General features: G+C 35.8%; 1 protein-coding gene across 3 annotated transcripts in view; it reads right to left on the minus strand.

Annotated features, from left to right (window-relative positions):
- SGCZ (sarcoglycan zeta) overlaps positions 1-16,432 on the minus strand; it is a 186,135-nt gene extending 169,703 nt beyond the window's left edge. The window contains exon 1 of one of the 3 annotated variants that reach the window (XM_027885559.1): positions 16,238-16,432. In XM_027885559.1, coding sequence (XP_027741360.1) covers positions 16,238-16,432 — 195 coding nt within the window. Of the gene's footprint in view, positions 1-7,546; positions 7,616-16,237 lie in introns of those variants that run through there. The other 2 variants (XM_027885562.1, XM_027885561.1) reach the window with 2 other exon arrangements.
- Between the last annotated feature and the right edge of the window lie 317 nt (positions 16,433-16,749).

Below are 16,749 nucleotides of genomic sequence, written 5' to 3' on the forward strand. Positions count from 1 at the left end.
TAGACACTTTAAAAGAGTAAGGAGTACAGTTATTGGTTTTGTCCTGCTTTTCATATCTTCTTTTTCTCTTTTCTTTCTTTTTCTATTGCTTGCTCTATCCTGGTTTTTTTCTTGACTATCATTTTATTTTTCTTTATTTTCCAAAACTATGTATTAAAAAAGCTTCTTTTTGTAATTAAGTTGATTACTATCAGAAAAGCTTTTTTAATGTTTATTTAACGACAGTTTATTACTTACAAGAATGACAAAATGACAAATGAAATAAAATAAAAAATAAAATACTTGTGCAAGTACTCCAGGTGGTGTCCCATGACAGTGGAGGGGAGAATCACCTCCCTCAACCTGCTGGCCTTGCTTCTTTTCATGCAGTCCAAATCCAGTTGGCTCTCTGAGCTGCACACTGCTGGGTCATGTCAAATTTCTCATCAGAAGAGGAGAACAGAACCCCCACATCCTTCTCCTCAGGGCTGCTCTCATTCAAGTTGGCTTTCCGATAACTTCCATTTAGAAGTAATAAATCATTAATATTCACAGCTATGCAACTGCAAAGAGTGCTAAAAATCAAACTCTGATTTTCGTAGTCCTTGTCCAATGATTTATTTAGAAGACTAGAATACTTCTTCTCAGTATATCATATGTGCTAATGCTGTCACCATTTTAATTTTAGAGATCTAAAAGTTATGGATTGTTTTTCATTTTGAAACATATTGCTTCCTGAGGCTAATACATCTATTAGCTAAGAAACCTTTTTTATATGAAATATGGTCTTTTTTCTTTATTTCAACTTCTCCATCTCATAATTCTTTTTCAATCTCATAATTTTTACCACAATAGGTTAGTCCTTTCTTCTCCCTCACATTTTTTCTTCCCTTGTCAATACATCCTTTCCTGCACATCCTTTAACTTTCACTTTTCAGCATGATAGAATTCAAATGTATACAACAGATTCTGAAGTATAGCTATATGAATAATTCCATTGACATAAAATTAGAGTAAGTAAAGTATTTAATTTCTCGGAGTTTCTCTCCTCATGCTCATCACTACTATATGACTATATTGAAGTAGCACACAAGTAATATCGATTACATGGCAGTGAGTGATATTGATTAAGACAGCGGGTTGTGGGAAAATAGGAAAACAGGTAACACTTGGTCCAGAGGAGGGCCACCAAATTGAGCAGAAGGAAGGAGGACCTCCTCTATGAGGAAAGGCTGAGAGAACTTGGAAAAGGGAAGGCTTCAAGGTGACCTAATTGGGGCCTTCTAGTACCTGAAATGAATTTACAGGAAAGATGGGGCAAAACTCCTTACAAGGACAAGGGAAATAGGTTTGAATAAATCTGTGATGATTCTATGATTAATTTATAAAAGTGAAAAAAAGGAAACATAGTTTGATTTATTTTGTCATTACCTGAAGACTCATGAAGTTTTTGCTGACTTGTGTACTTTTAAAAGTTTGATAGACCTTAGAAGGATGCTTTTACAGTGGCATATGGATTTGTTTTGCTTTCTAAGGAAACTAATCTAATAAAAAGCAGGAGAAAGTTGAAACACTTAATCTAAAGACAATTTTTGTCAAAAAAAAAAGACACTGAAAATATACAAGGCTTTTCTGCTTTCACTTTTCATTAAATTTAGATTGGAAAGGTTGTTTTGTCTCTTATACTGAGTTTCTGGGCATTTTTGGAAAATGAGCGCCTCAGATATCATTAATACTGACACCATACCTCTAACCTGCTGTATGTGGATCAGAGACTATTTTCATTTCCTTCAGCTGATAACTGAACAGAAACTGCCATTCTATAAAAAAATATTGCAGGTGATTTTTTTTTTCTAGTATTGTTAGTTTCAAGATTCAGTATGGAAGATATTCTAGTACTCTGTGATGATACTCTCTTTCAAAGGGATTAATCAACTCCAACCACATAGGCAAAGTAAATGAAATTTTTCATTATATTATGTTTCTATTGCTAAATCTTAAAGTATATCAAATCTGATTGTACAAAAAGTCTTCTGGGAATCCTTGCTTGCACAATGACTTGGTCAAGATCAGAGGGCAAACAAGGAATTAACATTAATATGCAGCCAGTATAAGAAAGGCTGCCTATGATTCGCATATGTACTTGTGTAAGTACACACGTGTGTTTCATACACACATACGAAAACACAAAGAACTTGCGTGCCTACACCAGAGTGCAATAGACACCTAATGGATTCTAGAAAGAGATTCTAGATAGAGATACCTGAAACATGCTTTTGCTTCTCTAACTTGCTGTAATAAATGGCAACTAAAAAAACAAACAAACAAACAAACAAAAAAAAAGTAAAGCAATCTCATCTGAGCTATCTGTATAGTGGCTTCTTCACTGCAGATTTTACAGAGGGATGGAGAGAGAAATCTGAGAATAAGCACAGATATTATTCTAGGTATATGGGTTATTTTTAAAAATAATTTTAAGTGGGTTTAATCCATTTTAATAAACTGTAAAAAAATTATTTATAAAAGAAAATTTATAACATTTTGCTTGACAAATTTACACAAGTGTAACGATGTGTTGCCTAAGGTAATATCTGAAGCCAAAGGCAAAAGCTGAACAAACTGATCAATATTTTCCATTCAAGACAATACAATAGATATTGTGAAGTTTTTTCAGAATTTATACAACCAATACAAACATAAATAAATTTGTAAATGTGAACGAAAAAGTCAGGCAGAAAGGGATCTGGGAGTTTGGATTGACAGGAAGCTGAACATGAGCCAGAGTGTGCCCAGGTGGCCAAGAAGGCCAATGGCATCCTGGCCTGTATTAGGAACAGTGTGGCCAGCAGGAGCAGGGAAGTGATCCTTCCCCTTTACTCTGCATTGGTGAGGCCACACCTTGAGTATTGTGTTCAGCTCTGGGCCCCTCAGTTCAGGAAAGACATTGAGGTGCTGGAGCGGGTCCAGAGAAGAGCAACCAGGCTGGTGAAGGGACTTGAGCACAAGTCCTGTGAGGAGAGGCTGAGGGAGCTGAGGTTGTTTAGCCTGTAGAAGAGGAAGCTCAGGGGAGACCTCATCACTCTCTACAGCTACCTGAAAGGTGAGACTTGGTCTCTTCTCCCAGGTAATCAGCAATAGGACAAGAGGGCATGGTCTCAAGCTCTGTCAGGAGATGTTTAGGTTGGATATCAGGAAGAAATTCTTTACAGAGAGAGTAATCAGACATTGGAATGGGTTGTCCAGGGAGGTGGTGGTTCCTTAGTGAGACTGGATGTGGCAATAGTGCTGTAGTCTAGTAACTGTGGTGATAGTGGATCAAGGGTTGGACTTGATCTCAGAGATCATTTCCAACCTGGCTAATTCTATGATTCTAAGATTATATGATTTTCCTTCTACGTGTTTGCCCAATCAGTTCTTAAACATCTATAAATGTTTTAGCACTTTATGTGGTGAAGTGCTCCACAGATTAACTACAAACAATGCTGCCAGAGTAGTATTTTTCTTTTCCCCAGTTTTTCACAACTCCTCTCCATCCAAGTAACTAAGCACGACAGAACATTCCTACTGAAGCCTAAACAGCTGTCTCTTCTCTATAGCTCATGTTGAACCTGCTTCCCTACTTTATGGACACCTTCTCCTAACTGCCTTATTTCCCCGGACTCACCCTGGAATTGGTACCTCTAATTGCCACTAAACGGAAAGGAAGGTGGGACATTTGTGTCCCTCAAATACATAATTAATGTACAATTACTGATTTTCACTATCCTGCCCCATCACAGAAATTATTTGTTTACACACTTTACTACTCTACCTCCATGAGAATTGGTACTTCCAGCATCATGCTTTGAGTCATCACGTACTACTCTTCAACACTCCTTATAGCACACTATTGGTTTATCCTACAGCTGCTATTTTCCACAGTCCACCCAGCACACCATGCCTGTTACGCACAGCAAATACTGTGGTCAGTAAAGAAATAATGGATCCAGAAGGGTGTTTTTACAACAGAAACAGGTATAAAGCTGTGCAGGATGGCATTTTTCAAAAAACAAGTCGACATCAAGTCGTCATGAAAAATAAATATCATAACTAGAATTTTCTGTTTGGGAAAGCATTTCTTAACATTGCTTTACTGCTTAGACAGATGTCAGTGAGGTGAGAGGAAAAAGACCTATAATTAAAAACAATTCTATGCATCATAAAGATGCACATTTCATTATTAGAGATATTAAAAAAAATATCTGTGGGTTTTTTGTTTTGTTTTGGTGTTTTTTTGTTTTTTTAAGGTATAACACATCCAAAACTCTCAAGATCTTACACAAGGCCATACATAATCTGTTTTACTTAACTGAACATCACAGTAAAATGGTCATGACTATGTTATTGTCATGATGGACAGTGATGTGACAGGCAGAGTATGCTTGGTATTGCCTGCAATAATGAATCATTAGACAAGCTCTGATGGAACAGGCTTTTCCAAAAAGGCAGACAAATTTATACTACAATCAAGAGCTTTAGGATTGTGTATTAACATTGACTTTCATTTTGTACTGGTTCCTCAACTTCTACAATGTCTCTGGCAATATTATTTACATTCTGCTTTTACTGGATTTCTTGATTTATATACCTAGCAGTATAGTAAAATGTGACTGACAGGTGTAAAAAAGACATCTCCATCAGTGCTGTAGCTTTTGGGTAAAGGTCTTGAAAATTTTTCTCCTCATTCGCTGCAGGACAGACAAGCATCTTATTCAAATTAAAAAAAAAAAAAAAAAGTTCTTGCATTTGATTAATCATTTAAGCCTGACTGTGATTTCAACAACACATCTAATATCCTGACTTAGAAGAGGGAATACATAAGATACTTATCACTATGTATTCTATCTTATCTTTCAATTTCTTTTTTACTTTAATTCCTAAATGTACTAGGTTTAATTTAGGCTAGATTTACATGAGTACATTCTGCTCCTGTACACAGACTTGTATTTATTTCAAGATGGAGGACTTGTACAAATAAAAGCAGGATTCCAAGTGTAGACTGTATTTTTTTTATTTCATTCTACACTCACATAAATAACCCAATAACAGAAAGGAAAGAAGAAACTATGACATATATCATTATTCATACAAACTGTTGGTGCCTTCAAGTAATGAAACTTTGTTCAAGCGGATTGATATCTCTCTAATCCCTGCTAAATAAACTTACGAAATATTACTGCTTGGCCCACACTAGAAAATTAACTCGGTCTGATTTAGTTGTCCTACTTGAGACAAACATGTTGATGCATCAGCCTTTTCTTTCCATATAATGACTTTCTGTTGATTATTTTCTTGAACCCCAATACACAAAATTAAATTCTTTTCTCATTTTCCCCCTCACTAAAAATGACTGCACACAATAACACTCTTCAAACATCTGCTATTCAAGCTATTCACTTGGACAAATTGAAGTGTCAGAACTAGCTTACTCAATAAAATTTTAAGAATGCAAAAATTATATTTATATAACATTCTCTTGAAAATCTAATTTTCTACAAACACTAATGTCATGCTAGAATACACATCGAGAGGAAACAGAGCTAAAAGCTAATAATGGAAATTAAGTTAATTCAATTTTCACGAAAGCAAATATTTTCTGAGATACTTATTCCAGCCTACTAACAGTGCAAATGATTAAGAATAAGCTGTCCAGTAAATGTTGTTCACTCAGCTTAAATACATTATTATTATTATTTCACAGAAGGTAAATGTCCATAAACTGAATATATATATATATATATATATATATATATATATATATTTATTTATTTTTATCTAACCTACCACATGAATTTAAGTTGTTGTTTCCCTCTTCTGTACATTCTATAGCCACACTTAGTGTCCTTTTTGAATGTTAAGACCCTTAGAAGAGGTTGCACCAGTCATGGTTTAATGAACAATCAGATTCACTCCACTGAATAGTAGAAGAAAATTTAGCCATCCACACTTAATTTGAAACATGGGACAAGCTACATGTGGCATGCTTGTCTGCTGACATGGCATAAAGGTACACGTTATGAATCTGTGTCCCTTAAGCTGTCTCTAAATCAGCCCTGACACTTCATGAGACAAATCTAAAGCAATTGGACAAATGAGCAAGAAGTGACCTTGTACATGTCTATAAAGTAAACATTGTTTATAGACAGTTTTCCCTATGAAGTCAAGTCCTGAACAGTACAGTACAATTTTCCAAAGCCATGGCAAGGTCAAGCTTAAACAACTGTATAAATAGATTATGTTTTTCTACAGTTAATTAAACCACATTTTTACAAGGTTATATAGGGTGTGAAGTATTTATTTCCCTTTTCTATTGGGAACTTCATTAGTACTCTGCCATTAAATCTGCATGACCAAATCAATATAAAAATAAGAAATTAATTTTATTCCATTATTTCTTCATCAGAGATAATTAGTAACAACGAATACCAAAACATACAGATATATATCTCAGGAATAAAATAAACTATTTAAAATCTGCATTCAGCCACTCAGAATCAATAATGTAACCTGCAGTTCATATTTGCTGAGAAGTTCTATTAAATAGGATTGTTTCAAACAATACCTTCCTACTTCTTACCAAAAGATTTTTTTGCATGAGATGCCTAGTACTATAAAATACCTAATGAAATATGTTTAACAGCGGCTTGTTCATGCAAACTGTTGCCATATGTATGTGTAACAAACAGGAGATTGCAGACTTGACTTTAGATTAGCTGCCTTCCCACTGTGACACAACAGATTTTATATTACTTACTATATAGCCAAGTAAAGCTACACTGCACTTGCACTGACACTGATATTTTGTTCCTCTCACAAAGTGCTAGGAAAGGAGGCATACAATGCAGGAGGTACACATATAAAATGAGATAAAAACGTGATTTAGAAAAACAGTATTAGGAATACTTAAAATGAATTCTGAACTGTACTCAGGACAGCAACTACGTGAAATGCTCAATATAGACTAAGAACAAATCAGTTCATTCCTATCTACTGCACTCCAAATTAAAGAGGACACAAGTTTTACAAAATACCCTCCAGCTCTATCAAGTTGTGCTTTTACATGCATATTAAAAAATGGGATGAAAAAGTCCAAGTAAAATTAACTCATAGCAAGATTCATTTGCTGACATGCTATGAGTGTTTGAATTACCATGGAGCTCACAGGTTCATTCCAGAAGCTGCAGTTTCTGTTTTCCAGTGCAACATAAGGAGATGAGAACACAGTTATATAAATAAGACTTTGTGTGTGTGTGTGTCTGTGTACATGTGCGTGTGCACACGTGTACGGTTTCTAATACTCATTTTAGCCAGTTGAAAGTTTTTTAAACATTTTTTTTTAATTAATCTTAAGTCTGAGCAGAAAATACTCCTGAGGAATACAGAGCTATTTCATTGGAATTTTCAATAAAATTTGTTACAAGGATGAAATGTAATGTTTGAAACTAAGAAATAGTAAGTTAGAGGTCACGTATCTATTACAAAGAAACAGAAATCATAAGAACTAATAGCCTATGGGTAGAACACTTACCTGGGACATGATCTACATTGGAGACTGCATGAATTTGAACCTTGGTCTCCCATATCTTGACTAAGTCTCTTACCAGAAATAATTAATGATATTGCCTGCTCTGGACTGGAACTTTCTCACTACAAAAAAACAAACAAAAAGGAAACAAGAGCTTTCTTGCATTCATCCCGAAATGGGACACCCAGTTCTTGAAAACTAAAATACTGATGGACCTAGAAAAATAGTTTTCTATCTAGTTAAGAGATAAAAAATTTTGAAAATTATGTAATTTAGTTTTAAATATATTATTGAAAATAAATTATTGCCATTGAAATAAGTTAAATCTGCAGATATGACAGAAAAAAATTATTAATTATCCAGCAACTGATACTATTAATACTTATTCAAAACCTAACAACAAACGGCTGCCTTTGTCAAATGAAAGAAGTGTTCTCTTTGGCAAACAGCAAAATTATTGTTGAGTACAGAAACATACAGATATAAACTTCATAAATTTGAAATGTCAATCTGATACAAATTGGACATGTCTCAAAAATTATCTAAGAAATGGAAAAAAAACGCTTGTCTTAGTTCTATTTGAAGTTGTGTTAGCTGTCAGGGGCAAACACTATCTTTATCACTCAGATCAGCAGAACCAACTAAACTGATGACAGAATACTGTTTTGACCATCACATAAAGAGATACAGGTGACCAAAGAATCTTAAAAACCCAACTGTTCATATTACTGTCATGCTTGTAGAGAAACAGACAATGACTATATAGTATAGTTTCAAAAATAAATTATTTTCATTTTCTTCAGTATGCCAAGACAATTTGCTATACATCTAGGTAAAAACACTGATCACAGCCACTTTAGTTCTCTACTAAATCTTTAAGTATTGAATCATAAGTTTAATGGAAAAATTGTACTTTTAAAGAAGTTGTGTTTTCTCTGTGTTGGCTATTAAGATCAGAAGTGTATGTGTGTCCCAACAACACGTCAAGCTAAATATTTGAAAGATTTCCTCATTCTTGCACATCAACCAAAACCCAGGACAATACAATTTCCCAAACCAATTTCTGTTTACTGGTGCATATAAGTAATTTTAATATAATATTATAATTCAGATTTTTGTAGATCTGAAAGTTTCTAACTCTAAAAGTCAAACTTTAAAGGAATGTAGGGACAACCTATAACGATGTACAGAAGAGTTAATGGTTGCATATATCTGTCATTATATGTGCTGTCACATAGAAAAGAAACCATGTTCATTCGCTTGTGTATATTCCAGCAGACATTCAACTTGAAAACGACCTGCTATCCAAACAACGTGAATCCAGGGCTAGGCAGCCAGCAACAAGAGTATGTTCAGTCATGAGCATGAAACACATGAGTTCTAGCCAGAAAATTAAACTGCTTTTATACTCTGCTTATGTCTGAAGCTAAAGTGATGCTCAAATTCCCTCGAAAAATAACTGTCTCAACCTGGATGATAAATTGTCTCATTCCTGATCTTAAAAGTCATTCCCATGGTAGTGCTGGCAAGTGGAGTCTAACACGTATCAATATAGGCAACATTGTGCCATGACAGCAGTCAAAACTCACTGGAACATTGCAAGACAAAATATCAGAATTGGATAACTGCATTCTTAGACGGGGTCACAAAATAAGCCTTTTAATGCATTGATTCCTAGGAAGAAATCAGAATATGGAGACACACAAAACCAAAAGTACAACCAAAACCAATAAAATAATTTGGTCTTATACTTCCTAGGATATGTGGCTGTTACAGGCCAACCCTAAAGAGATGCTAAGAACTGAAAGGGTTCACACTGGCATTTTTTCTACCATTACAATTTTTTCAGCTTTACCAAACTCCAAACTTCAATAACGTAATAAACAATGGAATAATGTAATATTAAGTAAATGTTAATATCAATGTCAATTGAATACATATTAGAAAATGTATAAATGCCCAGTTATTAAATGTCTCCCCTACCAAGAGGGGAACTTAGGTTTCTATGCTGATTTCCCCACATTATTTTACAATGTCACTTCACAGCAGTAAGAGGAAAACTTTGAATTTGTTTTTAAAACTAATTTGAAACACCTGTAGGAAACTTTCAGTCAGGTATTTCTACACTGGTATTTGGTTAGTAATGAAAAAGCTTGGTAAATCTCTTTTACTGAGTAATTAATCAGATTGACAGAGTGTCAATATACTTCATTCAGTAACATCTATATAAAAAATAAATTATATAAAATTTTAGTTCTACTGAGGTTAGAGTAACTTAAAGATGATAAAAGACTGTATCAGAGAATAATGCTCAAGTGATTCAATCTTTAAAAAAAACATAAGCTAATTACCTATGCTATAGTCCATGCAAATACATGACAACAAAAATGAAGGCACAGGAAAAAATATTTCTTTCCTTACTAGCCCTTAAATTTCATATGTATTACATATGTGAAATAACCAGAATATTATAAATTCACAGTATGTCCATATTTTACTCTATGTTCTGTCACTGAGTTATGACTTGACTGTCCTATCCTTCCCAAAACCGCTAGTACACTAATTGTGAGGACAAAAAAAAAAAAAAAAAAAAAAAAAAAAAAAAAAAAAAAAAAAAAAAAAAAAAAAAAAAAAAAAAAAAAAAAAAAAAAAAAAAAAAAGTAACTAACAGCTTTGAGCTTCATTAAACACATATAACCTAGACTAAGTGAGAGGTAATTACATCCTGATGGAAATTGAAAGACAGACATTCCGTGGGGGAGCCTGTGAACCATGGCAAGGATAATACAAAAAAAAAGAAAGTATGTTCCATGAAGCCCAAGTCTCCTAAGATTATTATTTTGATACTTATAAAAAAACCAGATTTTAGTTTCTGGCTTGATTTTTTCCAATATGTTTTGCATGTCTCCTTTAAAAATCAGGCTTAAGAGACACAAGGAAAGTTGTGTTTATTCTTCAAGACAGCAGTGGTTTACTTTTCAGGAAAGTATTTTGTACAATAGATGAAGTTTAAAGTTCAACCATGTGATTCAGAGATTTTGATCGTTCCATTAGGGGACAATGCACCATAGAGGCCGTCACATTATTTTATTCTTACCACTCAGAACAGAGTGGATTCACTTGATGCACATAAAACAATAAAGAGCTTTGTCCCAGTGATGGGTTTAGGTCAAGGATTATTTCTGGGTTAAGTAATGGGCAGACATTTTGTTCAAAGTCAGATCTTCTTCTAATACAGTCTTATGAATTATTACTTTCCATGTAAACCCAGGATAGTGTGGTGTGTTACAGCTATGTGCATCTATCAGTGGAAATGATGAAGGATTTCTTTGTCCTGAACGTCTTACGTGCTTTCACAGAATCACAGAATCACCAAAGTTAAATGAGATGTTGAGGATCACCCAGTCCAACCACTAGCCTAGCAGGACCATATCCCCAGGTGTCACATACAGATGCCCCTTGAACACTTCCAGAGATGTTGACTACACCTTCCCTGGGCAACTTATTCCAATGCCTAACCTCTTTTACAGTGAAAAAAAAAAATTCTAACATCTAATCTGAACCTCCCTTGGCACAACTTGAGACCATGTCTTCTCATCATTTAATATGAGACATGGCAGAAGAAAACAACCCCTACCCCACTATAATCTCTTTTCAGTTGATTGTAGAGAGTGATAAGGTCCCCTACGAGCCTCTTCTTCTCCAGGCTTAACAACCACGCTCCCTCAGTTGTTCCTCATAAGACATGTTTTCTAGACCCTTCACCCGTTCCCATCTCTGGTACCACCCTGAAACCTCAATATCCTTATAGAAGTCAGGGGCCAAAAACTGAACACAGTACTTGAGGTGTGACATCACTAGTGCCAAGTACAGAGTCAATAACATCCCAGGCCCTGCTGGCCACACTGCTCTTGATACAGGCCAAGATGCCACTGGCCTTCTTGGCCACACTTGTACCTTTTTAAACAGATGATCAAACAGTGAGGTAACAGATCTTGAATACACATTAAAGGACAATAACACCAGTGAGGGAATATCTTTCAAAAAATTATTACTACGTCTCTGATTCCTCTTTCTAACATGCTTTGTGCTAAATCTCAACTGGAAGTGAAACTGCTAGAAATGTGGGGAAAAATAGAAAGAGTTTTTTGAAATATATTAATGGCAACAGGCAGTGTAACAATAACATCAGGCCATTACATGATGAGGATGGCCACGTCACAAACAGGAACAGAGACAAGGCACAGGTGTTTAACCTTTGCCTCTGTCTTCAACACTGATGATCAAGGGGGTCTCAGCGCTCTGAGCTGGAGGACCATGACTGTGAGAATGATCAGCTCCCAGTCAGCCCTGAAATTGTGCAGGATCTGCTGCTCCAGCTGGATCCCTGCAAATCTATGAGGCCTGATGGGAATCATCACAAAGCCCCTCTTGATGATTTTTGAGCAGTCTTGGGAATCCAGAGAGGTCCCAGCTGACTGGAATATGGTAAACGTTGTCCCAGTTTTCAAGATGGGCAAGAAAGAGGACCTTGGAAACTACAGACCTGTCAGTGTCACTTCAATGCTTGGTAAAGTTATGGAGAAGATTATTCTGGGAGGTATTGTAAAACACCAGAAAGACAATGCAGTCATTGGTCATAGCCAGCACGGCTTCGTGAGGGGAAAGTTCTCCTTATCAAACCTGATATCCTTCTATGGCAAGGTAACCCACTTAAGTGATCAAGGGAAGCCAGTTGATGTAACCTTTTTGGATTTCAGTAAAGCTTTCAATATTGTCTCTCACAGGATTCTTCAGGTCCAGCACACAGTTGGATAAACACATCTTGTGGTGGGTGAGCAATTGGCTCACAGGTTGAGCACAAAGGGTAACAGTGAATGGGGGAACATCAGACTGGTGATCTGTCACTAGTGGGGTTTCACAGGGCTCCATTTTAGGTCTTGTGCTCTTCTACATCTTCATAAATGACTTGGATGCAGGACTACAAGTGATACTAAGCAAGTTTGGAGACAACACAAAACTGAGAGGAGCTGTTGACTCCCTCGAAGGCAGGGAGGCCCTGCAGAGACACCTCGACAAAGTTCAACAACAGAAAGCACCATATTCTTCATCTGGGGCGGGGCAACCCGAGATGTATGTACAGACTGGGGAAAGAGATGCTGGAAAGCAGTTCCAGCGAAAGGGACCTGGGGGTCCTGGTCCATGGCAAGTTGAATATGAGTCAGCAGTGCCCCGGCAGCCAGGAGGGCCAACTGTGTCCTGGGGGCATCAGGCAAAGCATCACCAGCCAGTCCAGGGAGGGGGTTGTCCCGCTCTGCTCTGCACTGGGGAGGCCTCATCTTGAATATTGTGTGCAGTTTTTGGCACCACAATATAAGAAAAGTATGAAGCTATTGGAGAGCATCCAAAGGAGGGCAATGAAGATAGTGAAGGTCCTTGAGGGGAAGCCCTAGGAGGAGTGACTGAGGTCACTTGGTCTGAAGAAGAGGAGACTGAGGGTAGACCTCCTTGCAGTCTACGACTTCCTTGTGAGGGGAAGAGGAGGGGCAGGCACTGACCTCTGTGGTGGCCAGTGACAGAACCTGAGGGAATGGCCTGAAGTTGTGTCAGGGGAGTTTTAGGTTGGATATTAGAAAAAGGTTCTTCACTCAGAGGGTGGTTGGGCACTGGAACAGACTCCCCAGGGAAGTGGTCACAGCACCGAGCCTCACAGAGTTAAGAAGAGTCTGAATGACACTCTCAGGCACGTCTTGTGACTCTTGGGGATGGTCCTGTGCAGTGTCAGGAGTTGGACTCCATCCTTGTGGGTCACTGTCAACTCAGCATATTCTGTGATTCTGTGATTACCTTCTGTTTTGCTCATCTGATACATATTATATAAGGGCAATTATTTCTAACTTGCATTTACATTTCAAGTTTCTTACATTGTACACTGGAAGAAGAGATCGTATCCCTGAAAGTTTCTCTAGATTTCCTGCTGATACTACATAATCTGATAAAATGAGACTTGCTCAGCTTGCCTGTACCATGTTTTTACACAATTGTAAATAAACTATTTTTTTATTATTATTATTACTTCTTAAATAAGCTATTCAATATCTGTCCTTAAGAACAGTTCACTTCAGTTGTTGTCTTACTATGAGATGTATGGCCTTACAGAAGACCCTATTTCTCCTCTCTGCATATAAAAAGAGTCTGGCATAACTAGTTCAGATTCAGAATGTGACTTGTATGTGCAAGGTCAGTATATTCAGAAAACTTTTCCAATTGGAAACTTGATCTCAGAAAGGCTTTTATTATGCCAAATTGCCAGTGGTTGCAGTTTTACAGTTAAAAATAGAAAGTCAACAGCTAATATAAATTAACAGTGTTGCAATTGACAGCCAGCAATGACACACTATGACCTGGCTCTTCATAACCCCTTGAAGTGGTGCAATTACTATTGTTTCTATTAAAAGCTCAACACTGGCATATGCCAAAATGGGAAATAATTTAAAATAATGTCAAAATGTCAAAGCAGTCCAATTTCAGTAATTATTTTATCATGGCTAGATTCTCCTCTTGGGCAAATATTCTTTAGGCTCCTAGTTGCACTTCTGATTTCCTATCACTGCCCAGTTATACAAATAAAATTTATTATTTTGTATCTATCTGTATATATGCATGTACATGGGAAAAAAATATATATATTTCAAAGCTATTGCATGTTTTGCAGCATGTATTGCATACTGTGTATTACTATTGCAATACATAACTTTACGTTCACAAACTAAATTATTTTACTCTCAAATATCCACTGCTAAGAATGTGACTCCTTCAGACTTTACACAAATTTCCCACTCATGCTGAAATGTGCATGTGAGGACATAAGCATGAAGATGTTACCGAATTTTAACATGACAGTCTTCTAGCAGTCAATTTTTGAATGTATATTCCAATGTGCAAGTCCAAGAAGACTACCATTCTAGTCTTCTACTAGTCCAATTAGAAGACTACCATTCCATGAATCTGCAGAAGAAAACTCATATTCTTCTGTGTATAAATAACAAAATCTATTCAAACAGGATCAGGTAGCAGTGTCTATAAAAGATGAAACAATTTGTTTTCTGCACTAGATTCTTGCACTGATTTAGTGATTCACCATAAACTTTTAACTTTCTAACAAAGCATTGACATACACGAAAGAAAACTATTTCAAAATTCCTTTTTTTTTATATTGTTTTTTAAAAAATTCATGATCAAATTCTAAGAGCTTTAAGCTGAACAGTGCTATAATATCTTCTAGTGTGGAAGGTCAAACATTTCCTAGATGTGCAAACAGTACTTTCAAATATTCTATTGGAATGCAATCTTCTGCACAGAGAAAAATTCTGTGCTTTGTAAAACATTTTCTTATCCTATTTAAATTTCCATTCTCAATTCTCCTCTGGCATAGTGGCAGACCATTTTACTGAAATCAGCAGTTATGCCTAAATATATTTCTAGTACAAATGAACAATTATGAATAAGCAAAAACATATTTGGATGTCCTATTTTGAAAGTGCATTACGCTAAAAAAAAAAAATCCCAAACAGAACCAACAAACCAAATCCAGCTTCCGCCTCCAAAAAATGCAACCCCTCAAATCTTCTCACCAATTCTTCAGCTCATGAATATTAAAGTCATACAGTTGTCAAAATGTTAATCTAACATATTCATCCACTAGGGAAAACTCTGAAGTATCAATGTATTTGCACAATACATCTCACCAGACAACAGTCCCAGATAACTCAATCCATTACAGAGCATTAAGAGATTTAGAACAATTTTAGACATATATTCTATGCTGGTTTTTTGGTGGTTTTTTTTTTTTTATTTCCAATAAACGAATGGAGAACAGAAAAGTTCTGTGACCATTGGAATTTATAACCAGCTACATCAAAATATGGTTTATAAAGGTCAAAATCCAGAGAGAAAGATTGCTCTGACCCTAGCAGAAGCACTACTATTTTAAACTATTGAGAGTTCTTCTATTTTGATACACAAAAATACACCACTCTGCTGCCAACTAGTATGCACTTCTTCCAGTTTCCACTAAACGCAGATGTTCTTTCAAGGGCACATCTCAAATACAGATTTGATAATACTTTGATGATACTAAAGATTCCAGACAGAGACTGTCTCAGAAAAGCATGTGACTTTTAGGTCCATTTACCTCCCTCTCAACACCAAAACAGCTACTCTAAGTTCTAGGTGAAACACAGTTGAAATTGTCACTAAACTCTAAAAAAAATTACTAAGAACAACAAAAGCTAAAAAAGACACCATATGTTGACCTGAAAAACCTCCTAAGTGAGATACAGCACAGAACAGATATAGTAAACTCCTACTGATTATTATTCAGTGGTGACAAGCAACCAAAAGATGTTTGGGGCAGTCATCACGACATTTTTACTTGGGCAAACAAAAAACAATCTAAGACCTAGATATATCTTCAGAAGATATGATTAACCAAAAGTATCTGACTATAGGGCACCAGTCCACTCAGTGCAGAATATACATAAAAGGTATAAATATCTGAAGTAACACTCAAAGTATATATGAATTTTCACCCAAAATTACAAGATTTCTCTATAACATGGTAAAGGAAAAATGAAATAAAACTAGCAGTTTGTACGTCAAGAAATGGGGTACGTAAAGTTACTTAATACTTACCACTGTGAAATTCATAACCTTCAAAATCCATATTGTCATTGCTAAATTAACAATCATGGTAACCAACAGCAGTAGGACAAAGAAGTATAAGCACCTCTTTCGCCATCCATAAATCCCTACTGGGTAAAACTGAGGTTGCTCAGTCCTTGGAAGGCTGTTCTGTTGTGTTGCTAATATATACTGCTCTCGTGTCATCTGGAAAAGAAAGATGTAAGTATAAGTAAGTAAATGAGAGATCTGTTTTTTTATATATTTTAGTACATGAAGATTATATGAAAATCAATTTCTATGGACACAGAATGGATGTATTCATCTAGCATTAAGCACATCAATATTATTTTTACCATGCATTTATAAAGAATTTGGTGGGATTTGTTGATTTAAAGTAAAGCTTTGATTTCTATTTCAAACTGTATTTGCATTTCAAACTTATCAGCAAGAAACTTTTAAAAATAGTAATGTAAAATAGTAAAAAATAATAATGCATGTATCTTACACTCTGTTTCTGAATG

Source organism: Empidonax traillii, unplaced genomic scaffold (genome assembly GCF_003031625.1).
Source record: "Empidonax traillii isolate 1590-97213 ecotype Southwest subspecies unplaced genomic scaffold, ASM303162v1 scaffold167:size2001844, whole genome shotgun sequence".
Taxonomy (NCBI): domain Eukaryota; kingdom Metazoa; phylum Chordata; class Aves; order Passeriformes; family Tyrannidae; genus Empidonax; species Empidonax traillii.